General features: G+C 37.0%; 1 protein-coding gene and 2 pseudogenes across 2 annotated transcripts in view; all 3 read left to right on the forward strand.

The window, feature by feature from the left end:
- Positions 1-3,568, forward strand: part of LOC102883843 — a 37,519-nt pseudogene extending 33,951 nt beyond the window's left edge.
- SUCLG2 (succinate-CoA ligase GDP-forming beta subunit) overlaps positions 1-23,594 on the forward strand; it is a 250,538-nt gene that overhangs the window by 106,128 nt on the left and 120,816 nt on the right. For both annotated transcript variants that reach the window (XM_015593808.2, XM_025050706.1), the window contains exons 3-4: positions 19,174-19,273; positions 20,162-20,252. In XM_015593808.2, the coding sequence (XP_015449294.1) occupies positions 19,174-19,273; positions 20,162-20,252 (191 nt within the window). The remainder of the gene's footprint in view (positions 1-19,173; positions 19,274-20,161; positions 20,253-23,594) is intronic.
- On the forward strand, positions 14,231-14,350 carry LOC112484433 (annotated as a pseudogene).

Below are 23,594 nucleotides of genomic sequence, written 5' to 3' on the forward strand. Positions count from 1 at the left end.
TGAAATTCCTAAAAATCTAAAAAAAAAATAAAAACAACAAATAAAAAACTAAAAATGCATGCAGTAAATGAAGGTAACAGCTGAAGCCCTACAGAGTGGCTGACTTTGGTCTGCTGGAGTCAGGTGGAATTTCGCAGAATTAGTTGTGGTATAACATGAGTGAACCCAGTTACATATACTCTGTAAGACCACTGTGTTTGGGGGTCTTCATTTGTCTTTGCAACTATTAAAAATAGTTCCAACCTGTCTATCAGGAGCACATGAAAAATCACTCCTACCCTGGCTGAGAGGGTGACTCAGTTCTTTGGAGGCATGACCTGATCTGTGACATGGGATTTGAAAAGCGTTTCCTTAGTTATTATGTTACTTTTAACCCCAGGTAGATTTAGAACTTAGTAAACAGATGATGAAATTTCTAAAACCTATATGATTAATTCTAATCAATTATGAATTATCTGCATATATTTTTAGTTGATGTGTTCGTAATGTTTAAGAGAATTTGGCATATTAAAGTAACTAACAGCATGGATATTGATTCCACTTTGTTTGTTTTTAATTGTGTAATTGACATCACTGTTGTCATTTTTATGTTGAAAGATAATGTTTCTGACAAAGATTATGAGAAGTATTATAATGCTTTTCAAGTTCAATGAATCTTTTAATTTGTTAGGGAATTATTGGTGCAATTTAATACTTGAGAAGGTTTTGCTTGTTGGGTCAGATCATTGAAGTGCTCAAAAAAGAAAATGGGTATATTTGATTTATAAATTCAGTATGAGAAAAATTAAATTTGTAAGTGGTACTTATCGCTGAAGGGGAGTTTAATGTGTCCAGCTGAGTTTGAACATTAATCAAAAGCCTTCTTGAAAGTGGATGTTAAAATTTTAAACTTTTAAGTCGAATGATAAGAACTGCATGTTGAACTCAAAGGCTTATGAAAAAAATGGATTTTTAAAAACTTGTCACTTTACTAAAGCAAATGTTTAATTTAAAACTCAAGTGTGCTCTTTGCAGCAAAGCCTCCCTGGATCTCCCAAACACATTGACACAAGGACTATCCCCTGCTGCAGTGGCCATAGCCAAAGATGTGTGTTTGACAAGATTGTAGTCCTGGCAGGAACTGGTTTTCAGGATGGTCACCAAAGGTGATTCTATGAAACTACCTGAGCTAACTGGTGAGGCGGGGGATTGTGAGTACTCAGCAGATGAGCTGTTGCCCTGGGCAGCAAGATAACATTCACATCTCCCTCTTGATTGGGATGGAAGGTGTAATAGAAAAAGCATAGCCTAGAGGTCACACCTTAGTCACTTTATTATCTTTTGAACTCTAGTATTTTCAGCTGAATACTAGGGACAATAATTTCTAAATTACAGGGTTATTGGGAGGATCAGAGATAATAAATATAAAGCACTCAACTATATTGCTTGTCATCTATCAGCAGCTCAAACAGTGGTTTGTCAAAGGAAGATGTGAAGGTTGATAGATTAGTTTAGGAACTGTCTGGGGCCAAGTCAGGATGTAAGACATAAAACCTATAGTACTTCACATTCATTAGTCACCTGCTCTGTTGCCAGGCTTTGTTCAGTCTTTACGTGGATTGCATCCTTGAATTCTACCAATAAACTGTGAGATATTTGCTATTATCCTTTCCATTTTATAGAGTAAAAAAAAAATCAGGTTTAGAGAGGTTAAGTGACTTTTAAAATTTTACACAGCTGAGTAAAAGAGTTGAACCAGAATTTAAATCCAGGAACCCTAATGCTAGACCATGGACTGAAGTCCACACTCTCGGATTCCTGTGTCATTGGCATCCCTTTTCTGCATTAACAGTGCTGCAGAGCAGGTAGGGCCAGTAGTGCCTCTAACGTTACAGAATTGCTCTTTGAATTGCACCCCATCAATTTGGACTGCTGTCTTTTTTCACATAATAAAAGTATTGAGGGAATACACTAATCGAATAGTCTTGGTTTTATTACAAGATGGTCAGGTACAGTAAATCACAAAAACGATTGGTTGTATGGACAGTAAAAGGTATTGCCCCTAACGCTACTAATCCTTGTGAGCTACCTAATGGGCATCTTTCATGTAGCTCAAAACAGGAGGTATTTGTTGTTGCTATTGCTGGGTCATCATCTTTTCTTCATTTTAATTGGTAGACCCCAGAAGTCATCATTAGGATTCTGGTCAGATTTGAAACTGGGTGGCTTGCCTTCTCTCTGACCACCGTCACCTTACCCACCTCCTAACCTCTTTTACTCCCCCAAAAATGAATGAGAGAGTAATGGATGGTCATGCTCAGGTGCCATGGGTGGAGCTTTAGCTCTGGCTAGATTCTGTGGTCTAGAATTTACAATTTTGTGACCTTGGACAAGGGGCGATTTCTCTGAGTTTTGGTGTCCTGATCTCTAGGGATGGTATATCCTTCAGAGGGCTGATGTAAAGGTTAAATGAAATGAGACTTTTCCTCTTGGAGCCAAAAGGCTGAGAGGTGTGTGGCCTTCTCTCTTGCTTTGGTCATCAAACCAGTGCTGAGTCATGGGGTACCGGCAGAGCTGTGGCTTGAATTTCCAGAGTTTGAGGTGGTAAAACTCATCATTCTAGCCAGGGTGCTTTGGGCAGTCTGTGTCGTGGGGACTACATGTTTGCATCAATCCAAATCTGGTGCTGTTGGTACCGCAGGGTGAACACAACACAGAAGCAGTATGCCATCTGCTCTGCCCTGGCTGCCTTGGCCTTACCAGTGCTGGTCATGTCTAAAGGTCATCATATTGAGGAAGTTTTTGAAATTCCTTTAGTGGTTCAAAGTAAAATTGAAGGCTACAATAAGACCAAGAAGACTCTTTCACTTCTTAAGAAACTTAAGGCCTAGAATGATACCTAAAAAGTCTGCAACTCTCAGTAAATGAGAGCTGGCAGGGGCAAAATGAGAAACTGTCGTCATATCCAGCACAGGGAACCTTGCACCACCTATAATGAGGACAGCAGCACCTCAGAGCCTTTAGAAATATCCCTGGAATTACTCTGCTTATTGTAAACAAACTGAACATTTAAAACTTGCTCCTGGTGTGCACGTGGGCCATTTCTGCATTTGGACTGAAAGTGCTTTCTGCAAGTTAGATGGTCCACATGACACTGGCGTTGAGCTTCCTCCCTTAAGAGTAACTACCACCTTCCCATGCACAAGACGCTCAGTACAGACCTTAGCAGAATCTTGAAAAGCACAGAGACCCAAAGAGCCCTCTGAGTACCATACAAAGAAGATCCATTGCAGAGTCCTGAAGAAGAATTCACTAAAAACCTTAGAATCTTGTTGAAGCTAAACCCTGTGCAAAGACTGTGTGTTGGAACACTAGTCCTCGCCAGGCCGAGACCCACAAGCTCCGAGTTGATAAAGCAGCAGCAGCTCTAGAGGCCAGATTAAATGAGAAAGGGGTTGCAAGCAAGAAACCTGTGGTAGGGAAGAAAGGAAAGAAAGCGGCTGGTGTCACAAAGCAGAAGAAGCCCTTGGTGTGAAAAAAGGCTATATCTATTGAGAAAACAGCAGTTGAGAAAAAGCCTGTGGCATAAACTGAAATTTGTTTATTCCATAAGGGTCAAATCACTTTGGGCATCTAATTTTGAATAAAAACCTGATCGAAGAAAAAAAAAGATTAAATGAGACAAAGTATGTGAAGTCTTTTGGTGGGGAGTCAGTGCTGAATATATGGGGTCTTTAAGACATATAACAACAACCCTAGTCAGTGTAGTAACAATAAGAGCAATAGCAGTAATGGTACTAAAGGACAGATAACTATGTGTCCTAACGCTGATGTACAAAACACCAGCCCGGTTCAGCGTCTAGCTTGCTTCCCAGCTCATTTTCCCCCACTGCAGTCTGCAGCAGAGCTGGAACGGTCCCAGTGTCGGTGTTGGGGGAAGGAGGAATGTGCTGGTACAAGCCTCAGCTTGCTAATAAGGCCTGAAGTTGAGCAGCTCCAGAGGGAGTCAAGCATCATGTTCTCTGCCAGGAACTGTGGTAGATGGGCCAGGGCCCTCAAACCATGCAACAACCATAGACGTGAAAAGGGAGACAGGCAAAAGGCAAGAAAACATGGAGGTTTTGGAACTAAAACTATTCAAACTTAAATAAAAACATGATATGCATTTGTGACAGGGGACTCCTATCTGGGATCCAGAAATCCCAGTTTACTTACAAAAGTGAATCTATCTGGAAGGTGGCAGGTTAGTGCTAAAGGTCTGTAGATTTGGGCTGCTCTTGAAAGCATCTGACCTTTTATAACTTGATACGAACTCATATGTTCTTATCAACCATGAGCACACTTTATTCATCATTTCTGAATGTTTGGAAAAAATACAAATATTTTATGTATTCTTAATGCTTATAAAAGTCAGTACTGGTAGATTTATTATTTATTATAAAAATTATCTTGCTCAGTGGACAGCATAGCCTTCATTATCATCACCGTCTACTATTTACTTGATACTTATGATGCAAGTTTAAATATAAGCCAGTTCAAGTTAGTATAAGCCAGGCATGTTAAGTACTTTACTACTTTTTTTTTTCTCATTTAATATACAGAGCGACTCTGAAAGGTAAGCACTATTCTTATCAGCTTCATTATGTAGATGAGAAAATGTAGGCTCTATTTTCCAACCAGGGGTCGCTTAGTTGACTAGTAAGGAGCAAAGCGGGCATCCTGATCCAAAGCTGTCTGACCCATGGTTCTCGGACTTACCCACTATATGCCAGTCATCTCCAATATGTTTCTTTCTTTAGGAGGGACTTAAGGAGGGTGGTAGGTTTACGTACATAGAAAAGAGATGTTTTCACAATTCTGCATGTATATCTTAGAATGTTGGAGCTGGCAGGCATCTCAAGAGGGCAGTTCCCTTAAGGAAACATAATTTGAGGTACAGTGATCTGTCCTGAGTCTCCCAGAGATGAATGATCATGCTACCCATGTGGACCAGAAGGAGGTAATTCTGGCAAGGGCAGATGTATTACTCCTAGGCCCAAGAAACACTATGGCTGGTTTTGAACTGGAAGATCAGCTGCTGAATTGAGAAAGGCCAGTGTTTTACCCGTCCTCCATTCTGAGTCACACCTTCTATGAAGTGATGAAGTGATGATAAGCCCAATAGAACTGAATGGCAGTATTCTTTGTACATCTCAGGCACCCATAAAAATCTAATGCATTTTAAAAATAACTTAATTCCTCCTGCTATTTACTGAAGTAATACATGTTTTTATAGCAAATTTGCAATAAAAAAAAGAGAAAAAGTTACCCATAACCACCCCCTCCAAATAATCAGAGTTAATACTTTAGTATATTTCATTCTTAATTTATCCTCAGTATATATACGATATGTTTATGTATCATATACACACACACACACACACACGTACATATGTTTAATGGTATATATTTTGTATTACAGGAAGCTTTTTTGCCCTGCTCAGCAATAATGCTATTACTGTTCTTACCAGGTCAAATAAACATTTAATTTAAATCTTAAAATAGTTTTTCTCTGATTATAAATGACATAAGCAGTCATTGTAGAAAGTACAGGTAATATCAACACTATAAAGAATAAAGTAAAAATCATTTGATTCCACAACCCCAGATGATAATCAATGTTGATATGGGCTTTGTATTATGAAAGACTTTTTTTAGGCATTTATATCTGCATTTCTAAAGTATGCAAAAGAGTGATGTACTTTAGTTTGTAATACAGATATGTTTTGGCTTTTATCTTCTAAATACTTTCTAGTGGTTTTCTTTCAAAACCTGGCAAGCTTATCGAAAGTATGGAGTCCCACAATGTTAAGCTTCAGGCAAGTGATAGTGACATTGCCAACATAGAAAAACTTTGGGTTAAAGATCATCATTTTCATCACTCCATCACTTAAGCATCAGACCAAGGCTCCAAGGACGTTGCAAGTATCCCCAGGAGAATTAACTTACCTGTTCAACATGGAATAGTCACCCCAAAACACCAGGATAGATGTGGTGCAAGGAAACACCTTTGATGCAGCTATAGTTTCCCCTCAAGGTAAAAAAAAGAAAAAAGAAAAAAAAGAAAAAAGAGAAAAAGAAAATCCCTTTTGAAATCAGTTCTTTGGATATCACTGACTCTGACTTAGGAATGTTTCAAGCAAGATTCTCATTTAGGGGTAGTGGTGGAGAGCTGATTCCTTTTTAACATACCATTATGTAGTTGGAGATCTGCTGGATGCCAGTACAGGCCAGGCATTAGGCATCGATCTTTGTTCTGAGGTGTACAAATTTAATATTTTGTTATGTTTAGTTTCAGTGAAAATTCAGTAATAGACTATAGATCCGTATTGGCAATGCCGTTCTATTTATTTTGTACTCAAGACACTATTATAATATGTTCTCAGAAACAATAATGTGTTTCTCGATTGGGATTTGAGTCCTACAGATATATGCATTTATCAAAATCTATTGAACAGTAGTCTTCAGAGTTGGGCAATCACTGTATGTAAATTTTATTTCTCTCCCCAAAAGAACTGTAAACAAATATGGAACTTTAGTTACTGATGTGTGTGCTGAAGATTTAAGGGTAATAGTACTGCTGTCTGAAACTTTGAAATGCACGAAAAAATTAGATGGGCTGTGATGGATGGAGAGATATGCGACAAAGCAAAAATAGTGAAATGTTAGCAGTTGTAGAATCGGGTGGTGAGTATGTGGATGTTTGCTTGTTGTTCAGCTTTTCTATGTGATTGGAAATTTTCATAATAAAATATTGGGGGAAACCCCAATAATGAGGCTATATGTGAAGGGGTTAAAGCATAGTCTCTAGAATATTTTTCTAGCTTAAAATTCCTGACTCTATTTCTTGTTAGCTGTGTAACCCGATAACTCAACCCCAGTTGGGTTATTTGTTAAATGTGGATATGGAATACATATAGCACAAATCTTATTCGATAGTAAGATCCTAACAGACACTGATTATGATTTCACAGTGCAAAGGAAATGGTATTTATAAATGAATGACCATATGCTGACAGCCCACTATGTGCCTGGCACTTGGTCACTTTCAGGAGAAGGAGTTGATCTCAGTCTGCATCATGCTGTGTGTGCCCTTCAGTAGAAACTTTTACACTAGAGAAGGTGTGAAGGGCATGATTAGCAAAGCTGAGAGTTGCTTCATTAAGTTTGACAGAACCCTTCCCTTGCTGTGTGTATCTCCCTGGGCCTGGCGTCTCCTTTGAACTAGAAGGGCCTTCAGAGGAGGGGTGACATCTGCTTTGTTAGAGATTGTAGCATTCCAGAGTCCATGTTAATTTAGTTGATTATAAAAATTGCTCCCTTTGTGTAAGGCTAGGCTATCTCCTATTTTGGGGTGATCCTGTTTTTAGCTATATGGACAAGTGTCCTGGGAAATTCTAGGGCATAAAATCTCCTTCCCTCCCTCAGTCTAATCATATGTATCATTAGGACAGCCTGTTTCAACCGCAGTGCTAGAAAGCAAAGAGAAAGGGTCAGGAAGCTGGGAAAGGCTACAGCTGAATTTAAGGACACCAGCCCCGGGGGATGAAAGATAATTCTGTAGAGGTACTATTTTCTTATGGATATCTGATATCATGTTTCTGGAAACTAAGGTATAAAATGGAGTAAAAAACTATGGAATTGAAGGAGAGAGTGGGAAATAGAACAAATATTAGCCACATTTTGAAAGGAAGGTGAGCCGTTAGTGGGTCAGAATAGATGTATATGCCAGCTTCCCAGCCATGATAATGAAATACGTATCTTGACAGTCGATGTCTTGGGATGATTGGGATTTCCAAGAGTGCACTCATATGGGTCTGCTCTATTGGTCAAGTGTGGAACAGGACTTGATTTCTCTGCCACCGTAATACCACTGGAGAGCTTTTTAAAAGCTACCAGAATTTTCTTTTAGTTTTACCAGATATAGATGGCAGCTAGCTCTTGGGTATTTTTCTATATTGTCTTGGGTGTTACAATTCCAAAGTCAACTCAACAATTTTTTTATTATTATTGTCCCCAAGAAGTAAAATGCACACCAGCTTGTTAGTTCCTTAATTTCCTTTTTTTAATACTTGGCATAGCTCCCTTCGGTATGAATTCTTGCTCAAACCAGGCATTTTAAAAAAGGTGCGTAAATTCCCAGAAGAGACCATCTGAGCCTGAATGCTTCAAAGATAATCAGAAAAGTTGTTCTGAAGAGAAGCCAAGAAAGCAGGTCCAGGTTTTGTGGCTTCCCAGGTCAGGTATAGAGCAGGTTGATAATGAGTGCTCCAAATCACAGGGATTTAAGTGTATAAGTCCTTATTTGGAAGTGGTTCTGAAGCTGGTGTGATGGGAGGTGGGATTTGAATTCAGTGCTGATCTTCTGGCTGTCAAAACTGAAGTTAGTTATCTCAGATATAGTTGAAGATGCCCTTAAACAACTTGGAAGCATTATAAGGGAGGGAGAAAGGGAGCAAGGGAGGACAGGAAGAAAGAAGGAGGGGAGGAGGAAGAAAGGAAAGAAACCAAAGAAAGCTGGTATAGAGAGCAAAGGACAAAATATTTCTCAGGCCTTCACAGCCCTTGAAATTCAGCTAAATATAACTCTTCCCTGTTCACTGAAATTGCAGTTTCATCCTCCAGGATGCAATCTAAAGTCCTCTCTGTGTTTAACATTTAAGCAATAGATTCAGATTTCAGACACAATGAATGGATCAGGCCAGGCAGTAAAAAAGCTAGACACTGCAATTTAAAACACAGTGCAGTTTAAAAGCTATATAACAATTTATGCTGGACCTCAGTAGATGTATATACCGTAGGCAAGTGGTTCTGAGATCCTTCATCTCTCTTGGGGTAGGTCATTTCTGGCTTCTACTTAACCCCGTTGTGTCATCAAGCACTTTACTACTTCAAATTGGAAAATAAAAACTTCCTGGGTTCTGTTCTACGGCAGTATCTCCAAGCCCTTGTTTGGAGTTCTATATCTCTTTCATTTAGAATTGTAGCAGATTCTAAGTCTGTTATATCTGTTTATTTGCAGGTTGGATGGGGCTGAGCATATACTTTATGAATACTGCTGTTAAACAACTGGTTAGTTTGCATCTCACTGACTCCTTGGGGTGCTTTCATAGGAGCCCTGAGAGTTAGCTTACTAGTTTGGGGACTTTTTAAAGACTGCCATGATAAAAATGTTTCCAGAGAGTAGGATTCCCTTCTCGACACGTTGTCCAGCCTCAAACAAAGAATTGAGCAAGACCCTGAAATGCAATAGCAAAAGAAGAGCTTTATTGGAAGGGAAAGCGAGGCAACAAACAGTATACTTACAGACATGGAAGCGGGCCTGAGCAAGAGAAGGGTGGCTCAAAGGCCCAGTAACAAAGCCTTTGGGGTTTTTATCCCTATCTACTGTATGTGGTAGAAGAATGAGCTTTCCTGATGGACAGCTAAGATGGACAGGACTCAGTGACTCATCGTTGGCTTTCTGCGCATATTCATTTCCAGAATTCAGTCTTTTATAATAATATTAATGAACTAATGGGCATATGTATTATATTACAATGATGGTATAATAAGGCTCAGGTGAATTTAAGGTCATTATGGTCTTCATTGTACAGGTGCGAGTGGCTGGCTTAAACTAGTACCTAATTTTTTGCCTACCTGTTTCCTTGTAGGAGTTATATTTTAGCCTAAAAATGCCTTTTGGCTTACTTAATTGTGGATTAGGGCAGGTCTTTTCTAGAACAGAAGGACCTCAGAGTTTTGCAGGCGGACCCAAAACCACCTATCTCTACTGCCTAACCTTTTTTCTAAGAGCTATGAACCCCTTCTTATTAGTATGGATGTTGAGGGATAGGAGGTCTCTTCTGTGTCTGCTTTCTGCTGAGGGTTGTAGTCCCTGCCTGGCGCTCTTCCCTCTCTGTCTCAGTCAGAACAGGTTCTTGTGTTATCTTCCCAGAGGATATACCCCACCGAAATGCCGCTTCTGTCCCTAGACAAGGAAAAAGGAAGATACAAACTTGTTATTTAAGTCATATCTTATTATTGATTTTCTTACTAAGTGAGTAAAGGAAAACAGACTTGGTTAATGTATTACTTAAAGAAAGCCCTGGGTTAAGAGTCCCCTCCTTCCCATTACTATAAGTTACTACAGTGGCTTGCCTGGCCTAAAGCAGTTTCTGCTTACAGTGGAGGGAACACTAAGCTTCAGTGATCCTTATCAACAACCAGAGGACTTGAGTCAGAAGTTTCAAGGCAATTATCTGAATTATGACGAGAGGGGCTCTTTGCCAGGGAAAGAAAAACAAACAAACAAACAAACTCAGCAAAACTTAGTAGTGTAAAAAATATACTTTGAAAAGAGCGATTAAAAATTCTATGAGTATATTTTGTAAATGATGGCCCATATCAAGTATTAGAGATCTTAAAAGCACTTAGGGTAAAATAACTAAATTTGACAAAGACCATAAATGTGTTTTTCTATTTACGTGCTGTTCTTGAATATAGGGTGAAGGGCACCAAAATTTGCTACCTTAAAGCTGCCTTTTTGGGATATTGATTTTAAGCTGTTTATTAAGAAACAAGATTCAGAAAAGACCTTTGAGCCCCTCCCCTCCCCCACACCCCTGTTTTCCTGCTCAAGAGATACAGACAGAAAAACCTGCTGTAGGAAGGGAGCCTGGGCTTAATCACCTTAAGGATTTTCACCCTAGCGTTAGTCTGGACCTTAGTCTGGATGACTCCAAGCCTGTTAACTAGATGCCCCTGTGTCCCATTGTTTCTATGTTGCCAAGCAAAAATTTCCCTGCTGTGCATGTTCTGGTCTTCCTCAACTACCTGTAAATCTCCCATCCTCATTTCTGAAATCTACTCCGTCTCCCCACCTCCTTTTTTCCTTTGTCCCAAAATGTCTTATATGCTCATTTTTGCCTTACTGTCTTTGTGGAATTTTCATGCTTATATGAATTCCCCATGTGCATGTATTAGACCTTTGATTTTCTCCTGTTAATCCATCTGTTAATTTGATTATTAGCCCAGCTAGAAGAACTTAGAAGGTGGGAAGAAAAGTAATTTTTTTAGCCCCCACAGAAGAAATAAGCTTTAATATGTAGAAGTTTTCTAAAGATCTGAAATAAATTTGAGTCATTTGTAGTGTTGAAACCTCACATGATTTACTCCTTTATTTGAAGTGGTGCTATAGTGATTTCTAACTTAAGTAGATAACTAAGAAAGCCAAACAAGAATAGATAGAAAAGTAGTCTTTCTTTATCCCTTCATGTCTTTGTTCCCCAGCCCTGTTACCTGGAAAACTCGCAGGTCTTCTTTGAGACACTGATCAAATACTTTTCTCTATGACTCCTCTGTCCTTTTTGCTGCTCAGCTTGACTTGACACCACTTTCCCTTCTCACTGTACTTTGTTCTAAATATTTTTGTAGCATTCACATTTGTCAGTAATTATGTTTGTATTTCTTTCCTCCATTAGATTTTGTTTCTGAAAGGTTGTGACCATGACTTTTTTTTTAATCTTTGAATTCTCACACCGTAGGTACTCAGTAGATGTTTTTAAAAGGCAAAACATTTTTCTGCTATGCTCAACTTTCTTGCATGACACTTTTAGGAGGTCATGTTGTAAGATACTGAGCTGTGTTTCCTGACGATGTCTTCTGGAGACCTCCTCAGATGTCACCATCCCTGACCCAACGTAGTAAAATTACAAAGGCCGACATAGAAAGGAATATTTCAATATTTAAGATAAACTACTGTGGATAACTGCCTACATTTATCTAATTTCAAAACATTATTTATTTATTTATTTATTTATTTTTCTAACACTTCACGATAATGGCAAAAGACATCTAAATCATTACGGAAAAGATATAATGCTCCACCCATAATAACACTCCCTAGCACCTTAAGTTAACCTCAGTTAATAGTTTTATTATTATCCATTTAGATTTCATTATGACTCTATTAACAGATGTATTTATTTTTTTTTAAATATTAATCATTAAGGTAAAGCTTATAGTGTGTGGGCATTTCTCCAAGTTCATACATAAAGATATACTTAATCATGGTTAATGGTTATTTAGTATTATATTATTTCATTATGTGGGTATATAAATTTTATTTTCAAATCCTGAATGTCCAAATGCTGATGAACATTTTGGTTGTTTTCAGTGTTTCACTATTATAATTACATAGCAGTGAAAACCTTTATTTCTGTAGTTGATTTTCATCGAAGTGGGATTGTTCTACCTAAGGATTTTCTGTGAGCTTTGGGCAGATGCACCTTCTAATTCCCTTAGGTCACACATTCCAGGTACTTCTTAATCATCATGAATTTTTCAAGAGCATGGAATTGTGCTCATCCTAATCAGACATATAAATGGTCCTGAGAACAGGTCTCTCTAAAAAAAGATAAGAGCTCCCGCAAGGTGATATCTGTGAGTGAGGAAAGGAGATGACTGGGCAGTAAGGGCTGCAGCTCTGAGGGCACAGGCGTCTCAGGTTTAGGGGGAAGTTGTGTGTGACTGAGCCATTGTCTCCCCTGGAGAGTATATGTCCTCTGAAATAGAGACGCTGCTGCAAAGGAAAAAGCTGTGTTACTAGGGGCTGGGCCATTCTGCTTGAGGAGCCCCTCTGAGAGGACCCGCTCATGAGAAGCGGAAGGATCTTCCTTGATGGCCGGGAGGGAGGTACCTGGCTATGTTGCGGTCAATAGACCATAGGTGGCAGAAAGATGACAGTCACCAGACGGCAGAGCAGACAGCACGTGGGAACATCTCTCACTAAATGGAGGGCCAGATAGAGGAATTGACTTAAATAAAAGAAAATAGAGAAAAGACAAGATTTCTGATCAAGAAGGAGGGAGATCTCAGAATACTAGTAATATGGCTGTGAAAGTGAAAGAAACAACTTTAAATGTGGGTGCAGTCAGTCCACATTTATATTACATACATTTTAAGTTTCAGAGTTATTCCTGTTGACTCGGAAAATAAAAGCTTTGTGAGTATATCGTCTCATATCAGTTCTGGGCATTGTCACATTTTATTCTCCTCTTGTTCATCACTGCTTAAGACCAACGTTTTATGTCTCTCTTATCAGTTAGCTACCAACTGCTGCAGAAGGAGGGATTTGCCCAGGGTATGTTCTCAGCATCTCTCACAATCTGTATGTTTTAATTCCTAAAGTAAATCCCTTATCCATAACTCAGAGTGGTTCTGCTTCCCTAAATTGAACCTTGACTGAGAAAAAAAAATTTTTTTAAAGCTGGTTTTCCTTTATTCTTTCCCTTCAAGTATAGCACAAAATACAGTAAAAATGCTCTTGGTATTCATAAATGCTTTTCATTTTCCTTAACTGTTTCTAAGATCTGTAGAAGTTAGAAATGTTACACAGATATTTTTATTAATTTATATCATTAATCTGTCCTGTAAATCTGTATAAAACACAGTAGAGATTTCTTCTGTAGGCACTTATTTTTTTTTCTGAAAAATCATCATTTCTCAAGTGACTTCATTTCCAAAAGATTTGTTTAATGTCTTGTGGTTGTAACCTTATAGTATAGGCACTTGAATAAAATTACAAGGGTATTTTTGCCATCAATGTTAGGTTGTTCTATCCTTAATTTTTCTTACAGAAATATATATTTTAATCTAATAGGCAAAATGTAGAATTGGTTTATTAGTACTAAACTACAGAAAGTGTAAGGTATTACAAATGAATTGAGCCCTTTCAGAGGTAGTTTTTATCTAGCTTTAAACATTTTATTACCAACAAAATGTGTATTAATGATTATGAATGTAATTAATAACATCAGAATCAGAAGAGTAGGCTAATTTATCATTATAGATTTTAATGAGGCCTATAATGTAGTAATAAATATATAATGTTTTCATATGGCAATATGAAAAAACAGTAATTTATCACATTTTAATTTAGGAATTTTTATAGCAACTAAAAAACTCAAAATTTTCCCTTGAAAACAAAAGTTTTATGTTAAGGTAATATTATTCTTTATAATTAATGAACCTTTCACAGTGGCATTTTTATATACCTACAGTATTCAAATAAAGGAATTACTTGAGAATATGTGGAAATACTTGGCTAACATATTTAATAGGAAATTTATGATTTAAAACTCACATAAAAACTCTGTTAGTAAAGGATTTCTTAATGTGAAATAGTGTCTCCCTGGACAACTTCCTATTTGTATAATAAAATCCCTGTCCTGTCTACGGCCATGCCACCTTGAACAAGCCCTATCCCATCTGATCTCGGAAGCCAACCAGAGTCGGGCCTGGTTAGTGCTTGGAATGGGAGACCACGTAGGAAGACCAGGTGCTGTAGGCGTAAAAAATAAAAAATAAGAGATTGTAAACTGACAAGGTCCTTGCAATCTGTGAAGTCAACCAAGGGTTGCATCTCGCGCGCGCGCGCACACACACACACACACACACACACACACACAATCCCTGTCCTAGAGATGACCCTAATTTCATCTTTTATGTATATTTGACAGTCACGGGTAGGTATGAGCAGTTTAAATCTTTGGTGGGTGGAATTCTGATGGGAAGCCAAGTATCTCTAATCTGAATTCAATCAAGGTATGTGACCATTGGTGGAATGATTTATTTTAATATTTTGCATGTATGACATTCTTTGTCCCAGCATTGGTGAGCCCATGTTGAAAGTTGAAATGATTGTTTTAGTCTCAGAGAGGTCACTGGGCATATAGAAAGAGTCACTGCAATATTGTCTTATTCCTAGTGACCCAGGTACAACTTGAGGAAATAGGAATCAGTCTGAGAAGGCATAACAGTAATGACCGAAGATGATAATTCCCCAATTTTAAGTTTGTCTTCTGGGGTCATAATGAAAACACCCAAGTTAGCTCATTTTCCTTGGGAAATTGGCACTTAGGCCTTTAACTTATCACCCCATAATTGTATGTTCTTTATAAAGTTTCCTCTTTCTATATCTTTCAGCTCTCCTCCTGCCTCACCCTCCCTTTCTCCTTGCCTTACAGTAATAAGTAAATCTGAAATACATTTTAACTTTCTCAATTAAGAATTCTATCAAACCTCATGAAAGGTAATCGCCATGCTAGAAATTATACCATGCAATTGTACTGAAAACTGGATATACCAATTTTGCTGCAGCCAGTAAACCAGAGAAATCATAGTTTTCACTAAAATTCCAATATTATTGACTCAAAATAGATGATCATCATCATAGTAGTCATCTCACTGCAATATCATTGTAAATAGTGCTGCATTTTGCATTTAGGAAAGTGTTATATTTTTGAAGAGAGTGATGCTGAATAAAAACTAGTTCAATAACACATATTTGATTCATAATTAAACCGTTTAAAAAAGATAGTTGAAAATAACTTACTTTCTTCAAAGTTATTGACAAACATTTTCAGACATTTACCATGGTCCTTTTGCTTATGGTTCCGAACTATGTCTTATGAACAATCTTTTGCATAAATATGGTGTCAGAACACCATCTCTAAAAAAAACAAAGCTTTACAAAGTTTGCCGGATTAAAAACATTTCATTTTTATTCTATTTAGGTTATGTTTTCCTTAATGAATTTTTTTCTTTTAGGTTTAATAATGCTTCCAAGAATGTTTATTATCCAGCATGGAATTATTACCAGACTGTAAAGTTGTTATAAAACTATTATTATAATTAGAATAACACTTGTGGTTAAAAAAAAAAAAAAGAGAGGAAAACATTTAAGAAAGCACTATTTAAATGCAGCTAATAGAGCTAAAAGAGACCATGGTGTGGGATGTTTTTAGGCTTTCTAAATGGATATAAATATTGTTCTATTAACTGACATGGTATTTGAGAGCCTTATATATCTATAAGTTTATCAAATATGTCTCTTACAGTCCTTTCTCTTAAAATATATGTAGATAATAGTAAATGGTTCCCCATTAAACCGAGTAGGAGCCTAGCCACGAGCACTTCTGCTTATCAGAAACTTGCCAGGAAAGGAACAAAATAAAATGAATGTGCTGCATATTTTGGCTATTGCATGTAAGAGTAAGAGTTAAACCCAAGGAATTTGGAGGCATACAGACCTGGATTATACCAACTCAGACTCCAATAATACGATTATCAATGTATAGATAGGTATAATCTATTTCTATACAAAATCTATTAGAGTAGGTGTTTTTTTTTTTTTTTTTTCTTTCCATCTCTTTAGCTTGTTATCTTAAAGTAAGGTTAAGCCATCTTATGTATTCAGACAAAAATTAAATTTCGTGTATGGGATATTCTTTTGTAATTCTGTTTGGAAATAGGGAGATAAGGTTAAAAAAAACAGACATTTGTGTGAGTTTTTGGAGATAACAAATCTTTAAATAAAATGGAAATAATGGCATTAAGTGTGAATCAACTTGGTAAATAATGAATGAAAAGACTAGTTACTTATCAGTAGGATTTGGTTACTTAATTTTCAGTACCTTGAGTAAATAACCACATGAATTAAATTGCTTCATGTAAGTTTCCCTCAAGATGAGAAAAACTTGCTTTACTTTGAGCCACTAACCTGCTTTACTAATTTAGCACTTGAAATCTGACTAGAAGAGGTGATCGTAGTGAATTTACTTTTGTATTTAGATCGTTTTCTTTCCCTTTTTCTATTTGCCCATCCGAATATATAGCTTTACAGTGTTCGAAGTGGTTGCTTAGACTCTGAAATAGATGACATGGAGTCAGTCCTTTGACATAAACATGGTCAGATGGTGACACACATAATTGACAATGCTTCACTGAGGCTACAGCTGTTTCTTTGTCTTCTCGTTAGTGCCTAAAGCTGATCTAATCAAGCCCGCGTGTGCTAATTAACAATGCCCAATTAGGTATTCTGCCTGGCTTTCAAGTTTTGCTGCTACAAAGCTCAGAAAGGAAAGCATCTCTTTCTTCTGGATGACAGGGATATAAAAATGCTGATGGCAATGGAATGCTGGTTATCCCTTTTAGAATTTGAAGAGATCACAATTAAAAATTTGAGTGAACCGTAAAAAGTGTGTTTTTCCACTTGATGTCTTAAAAAGAGAAATAGGAAATACCTTCCTATGTAGCACTCTTTTGGTTAATTGATGAAAATTATTACAATGATGATAGCTATCATACTTTGGTTATTATTATTTTTTTTAATGTGCCAGCTGTTGAGATAAGTACTTGACGTACTGTATTTCATTTATTTTTCACATCATTCTAACATTGTTGATTGTTATGGCCATTTTACAGATGGGCATGCTATTACCTTTCTGAGCCACAGTCTTTTCTTCTCTACAAAAGAAAAGATGGGCAGACTGAGAGATTGTAACTTGGGTCTGTTTAACTCCAAAAGTTGTTGCTCATACTCCTATTCTTACTTGCATTATCATAAATTCTTTTTACTTGTTTCCTTTCCTGGTGAGTTTCTGATAATGAGTGGTCATCGTAGCTTGTCTTGTACTCAGTTTGATGGGAACCCATTTATTATAAGACATGGTTTGACCGATGTCATGATGGTTCATATCCAAGGCAGAAACAATTGTTAGAGGGTATAGAATGCCACAAAGAAAGAGCTTATGTTTTTTCTTCTGAGAGAAAGTGAGCCCTGGTTGTCTGAGTGTAAGCAAATATAGGAGAAAAGAAGAACAGCTGATAAAGACAATGAACTTTAATAGTCTAACTATATCAGCTGGAGTGACTGTCTTACCCAATGTCTTCATAGTGTCAAACCCTTCTGTAGCTCCCATTGCCTTCATGATAAAACCCTCTGTGGCTCCCTCTGTTTGAACCTCTGCTTCCTTGTCTATGGGTGACAACATTAACAGCAATAGCTGAAATATCCAACAGTTATGGAACTCTCACTTTACATGAGTTGTGGCAGATATCAACGTTTTTTTCATTTGTTTCGTTCTTTTTTTTACCATCTTTGTCCCAGTGGAAATAATCCTTTTAAATCTTTACAATATACAAAAGTAATAAATGAACTAATTGATAGTGGCAGTAGTCTTTCATTAATCATATCAATTTTCAGGCTCTTGGGATAAAGTATTCACATACATTATCTGATTTAATTTTTAAAACAATCTTCATCGTCATTTCACAGTCAAGCAAACTGAGTCTCAGAGATGCTAAATAACATGACCAGTTTTTCAGAGTTAAGTAAGGGGTGAAGCCTAGATTGAAAGCTGGGTCTGCAGATTCTAAACCAGAAAACTATTAGAGCTTTATAGAAGATTGTCAAGCTTAGTTCTCTGATTTTAGACAAATGAATCACAGAGGATGCTAGCTATGTCCCGAAGATGTATACTATTTGGTTTATTAAACATATTTGATTTGAGAGCTGCCTTTTTTTTTTTCTTTTTGGTGGTTGGGAGGGAAGCTCTGCTGTTTGCTGAAAGCCCAGTCTCTATCACTGGACTGCTTTATACACCCATCTTTCCTGCCAAGCCTGTAAAGATATCTGAGTTTATGACTGTGGTCTCCAAAGTCAAGAACAGACAGTTCTCTCTTTCCTTGAGTGTGCTGGGAAAAGAAGATTACACAACCACTTTCCCCTGGGATGTTTTGTTACTCTGCCAACATTTAAAAAATTGTTGCTCGCTTTTAGTTTTAATCCATTTCCTCCTCCCTTACCCAGCCTTATCAATACATAAAAAAACTGCTCAGAAAACTATTGATTTCCAAGAATACAGTTATTAAATAGTCCCTTTGCATCTTGCCTTTAAACTTTTCCTCCACGTAATCCTGTGTTCTCTTTGATATCTCAGATGACTGACAAGTAGTTATCTTCTCTGACTGGCAGATTGGTGCCTCTGCCACATGGGAGTGTCATCAACAGTAAAATTAATACCTCCAGCCTGGATTTATTTAGCATCTTCTGACACTCAAAAGAGCAAAGGAGCACATGCTTTGCTTTCCCTTGGGATGATGGAGTATTAGATTAAACTGGTGGGAAATATTTGAATATGCTTGATAAACAGACTTTGTATTTAGGCACATTGATGTTTTTTGAAGTTCTTTATTGCCTTCATTTTCCAAGTTGGTGTGAAAGAGCTTTTGGAAATCATGTGTCATTGCTGCTTCCCCTGTTGCTTAAAAGGAAAAAAAAAAGAAAAAAGAATTTAAAGTCAACTACCCACGCTGGATTTTCTTTTTCAGATGCAAAAGAAATTGTTTTAAAAGCCCAGATCTTAGCTGGAGGAAGAGGAAAAGGTATCTTCAGTAGCGGTTTGAAAGGAGGTGTTCATTTAACAAAAGAGTAAGTCTGGAGGTTTTAATTTCTTGTCTATGGACCAAGCAATTATGGAGATTTTGCTCATTGAAAGGAGTACTGAGTGAGAGGGTTGGGATTGGGGGTAGGATTAGTGGCTAGCAAGTAGAGGACACAAATTGCAGGTAGATTCTGGCAATGCCCCAGTTTTCCTTCTGCTCCCATGAAAGGATTTTTCTTCACTAATTGTTGAAAATTTGACACTTCTCTCCTAGACAATCAATGATTCCTTACAAATGTTGGAAACAATACCACTTACAAATTAAATACTGCTTCCATAATGTCACTTCCCTATTCAAGAACTGCAGTGGCTCCCAATTACCAGTGGCATCAGTTGTCCTTCCTGTCTGATACAGTCCAGGTTTTCCTTTATCTGAGCCTATCTATTCAGCTTTAGCTCCTATGTCTCCTAGCACTGAACACTTTCCTCTCCTCTCCTGTCACATACATTCATTTCTTTATGTATTTTGATGCTTACCCTCACCTTTATCCCCCTCATTGGCAGTGCTTCCCAAGTTTCCCACTATCGAGTTTTTGTTATTCAACTCTTGTCTAAATCTGTTACGCATTTCAGCATTGTCTTTACTATGACTAATTTATTTGGGAGAGGGATAGTAGAGATAAGCAAGCATCTTTCCTTTTCTTTTTTCTTTTCTTTGTTTCATTCATTCATTCATTCATTCATTCATTCATTTACATTTTGCTCTGTGAGACTCTGACATTGTGCTAGGCACATAGTATATGAGCAGAAAGTCCCATGGATTCTAGGCATGAAAGTGCACCCTGTGTGGTGTGGACAAGAGAATGTAGTATGGACTCTGCTTTAAAATGATTTTCAACATGAATGTTGATTTTCTTTTCTTCTTTCTTTATTAGCCCTAAAGTTGTGGGAAAGCTGGCTAAACAGATGATTGGATATAATCTAGCAACAAAACAAACTCCAAAAGAAGGTGTGAAAGTTAACAAGGTAATATAAATTCTTTTGGTCATTTTCTATGTATGTCTTAACAAAAAGAAAAAAAAATACTTCAATTTCGACAAAATCTTATGAAATAATGCACTTTGGTGATACGCTATTTTATTTTTAAACCTCATGTAATCTGTTTAGTATGTGGTATGACTTTGAGGAGAAATTAAAAGGTTCTATAATAGTAATATCACTTATTATCTCCACCGTGTAGTAAAAGTGGGTAAGGGTGAGTGAGTGAAGCAATAGCTTTCTCTTTCAAAACATAGACACATTCTGTTTAAAGCTGAAAAGGACTTGGTATGACAACTGTCATACTCCGTGAGGGGTATTCTCTCCTCTCCCACAGCCCCACCCTCAGTCCTGCATATTAGAATTACCTGATGTGGTTGTCTTACTAAGTGCACCTATTCCTTACTTTGAGATTGCTATCATTTTGAGCCACTGTTACTTTTGCAAGTATGTTGTATTAGCGAGGTATGTTGGGGCACCCAAGTGTGGATAGGGTACACACAAACGTTCACATACACATACACAACATGCACACATAGAGCAAAGTGACCTGTATCAGTCATGAACTTGAGTGGCAGAGCTGAGGCTAGAACCTAACTTTCCTCCTATCAGTCTGTTCACCTTCACTATGCCCCACTCGTGTATTGAGGCATCAGAACTTGCAAAATAAAATGTGAGGATCCTTGTTCAAATTTCAAGTCAGCTACAGCAGAGACCAAGAGTGGGACCCTTCTGAGTATGAGGCCCCATGCAATTACACAGGTCACACACACCAGCCCTGGGAATCACACATGGTTAGAAGGCCTCATCATAACCATGAATTAGGGCCCAGCGTTTTGGGAGGCAACTGTCTTCTCTGCTGACACGGCATCACAGATGACGATCTCCGCCAGTGTGCCATGCTTGGGGAAACTGAGACAGTACATTCTGGTTTTACTTTTCAGAGCATTGTGTGGAAAATTCTTGACATGACCAAAAAAAAAAATCACCAGCTGGTTGTTAGTGTACCATGAGAGGGTCTATCCTGTATCCAAAAAAGACGCTGAGCTGGAGGGAGATTGGAATATTGGCGATCATTAGCTCCTCCACTCTAAGGATACAAAGCCTTTCTAAATGTTAAGGACGCACACACACAAACTGGTTATGGTTATTTTTCTTTCCCATCACCTCTCAGGTAGATGCAAGAACTATTTAAAACTCAAAAGTGTTTTTTTTGTTTGTTTGTTTGTTTTTGTTTTTTAATTTGGTTTTGTTTAGCCTGGCACTGTACTTTTATTTCCCTTTTATATCTGCTTTTCCTCTGTGATTTCTGCAAAATTTGTCCACAGAGACCATGATTAGTATTTTTTGTTGGTAAGAATTCATTGTTTTTTTATGGACACTTGAGTTTTTAGATTAGAGTTTGTGATATGTTTTAAAAGTATATAAAATTACACAAAAAAGATTCACACTATACATACACACATAAAATTAGTTCGTAGATAGGTTCCTGAAATGTTGGCAATAAGTGCGTTCTTGTAAATTGAGTCATTGCCAGGAAACTACTAGAGTGATTTATTTTTAATAAAGAAGTTTATTTTTTTTCTGATTGCAAAATTGACTAACATATATAAAAAGTTCTAGTAGTGAGGAAATATAAAAATTAGAAAGTAAGAGTTCCTTGTATGTCTCACCACCCAGAAATAATTGTCATACATTGTTTCGGTCCTTTTTCTGTGTAAAATGTATATTACCACATTTGTATAACATTAACATTTCATATGACTTTAAGGAACATGCATTATTTTAGCTATAGATTCTTGGACATCAATCAGAAGTCCCTGGATTATACAAGCTTCAGATTACTAAATTAGTTTGAGAAGTTACTTGGACACATACATACATCTATACGTAATGGATATATTTTTTTTCTAAATCTGTGGCAATATGTTTGCACTGTGCTCTTTGAGATAGTAATAGTGGAGGTGAGGCAGTGATATTCATTGTGTGCTCCATGATTCAGTTCCAGTGAAGGGTACTGGTCCGCAATGAGATAAGTTCAAAAACTGAGAGTCTGCTTTTAATCTTACCTAATCACAATCATGTCACAAATAGTTTGTGCACTGCCATTTATCCATAGACCACAATTTGAGTAGCAAATATTAAAAAAAAGAAAACAGGTTCAGTGGTTGAATTAGCATTAAGTTAAAAAGCTTTCTATTGGAGGGCTCTGCAAAAAGGCTAAATTGATGATATCCTTTGTGTCAGCCACAGATGAAACTTTTTTGAAATACATATAACAGCTTCTCATGGTGTGAGTGTTTATGAAGTCTATTAAGATTCTCTCTCTGCAATAATTCCTAAAGTATTCTGACATCCTGGGTCATAGGATGGCATAACAATGTAAAAAAATTAATTTTCATATAAAATTTTTTGAATTACCTATTGATAATCATCATTTCCTGGGGATGGTTTCCTAAAGAGCTTGAAGAGTTTGAGACAGCAGCTAGTCTTTAAAAATAGAAATTTGATGGAATCCAAAGCACATCTGTCAACATTTTAGAATAAGTATAGGACTCTTGAATGATACTTGTCCTAAAAAGTTATAATGTTGTGATACTTCTAAGAATAACTAGTAAAAGTCATTAAGTCCTATTTATTGGACTAGCTCTGAATCAGAAAGTAAACTTGAAATCAGAGTGGTTCTAGGTAATCCTAATACCATATGCCAAGAAATATTTCTTACATACTCATGAGCTACCATTTATGGGAAAATAATTGATATGAAGCCCCTTGTAAGGTATTTTATTTTAAACTAGTGAAAAATTCCATAAAAGTTTGAAAAGGAGTTCTATTTTTATTGCATTATAGCTTTTTAGATTATCATATATTTATCCCATTTCATGTGACTTAAAACTTAGTAATTTTATGGCATGGGTAGCTAAAATCTAATATATTTATCTGTAACTCTTTTTTTTTGTGAAACCTATTATTAAACTAGTTTTAGGAAAAGCAATGTAAGTGCTTTTATTATTTTCTCTTCCAGTACTGATTATTTATAAATGTTGTTATTTTCTTTTAAAAATCATCCAACCCATCTTTTGCCATTCTTTTTGGGAGTGTAAATTGATGCAGCCTCTCTCTCCAGGGCAATTTGAGATTTTCTACCAAATTTTAAATACGAAGAGTCTAAAACCTAGTCATTTACTTCTAGGTACTTTATCTACAGGGATACAAAAACAAATGAGCAAAGATATATGTACAAAAATAATCACTGCAGTAGCATTTTAGAAAAATTGAGCCCTTATAAATGTAGGGACATTGCTCAATAAATTTTGACATAAAATTACC

This window comes from Pteropus alecto, unplaced genomic scaffold (assembly GCF_000325575.1).
Source record: "Pteropus alecto unplaced genomic scaffold, ASM32557v1 scaffold75, whole genome shotgun sequence".
In the NCBI taxonomy this organism is placed as follows: domain Eukaryota; kingdom Metazoa; phylum Chordata; class Mammalia; order Chiroptera; family Pteropodidae; genus Pteropus; species Pteropus alecto.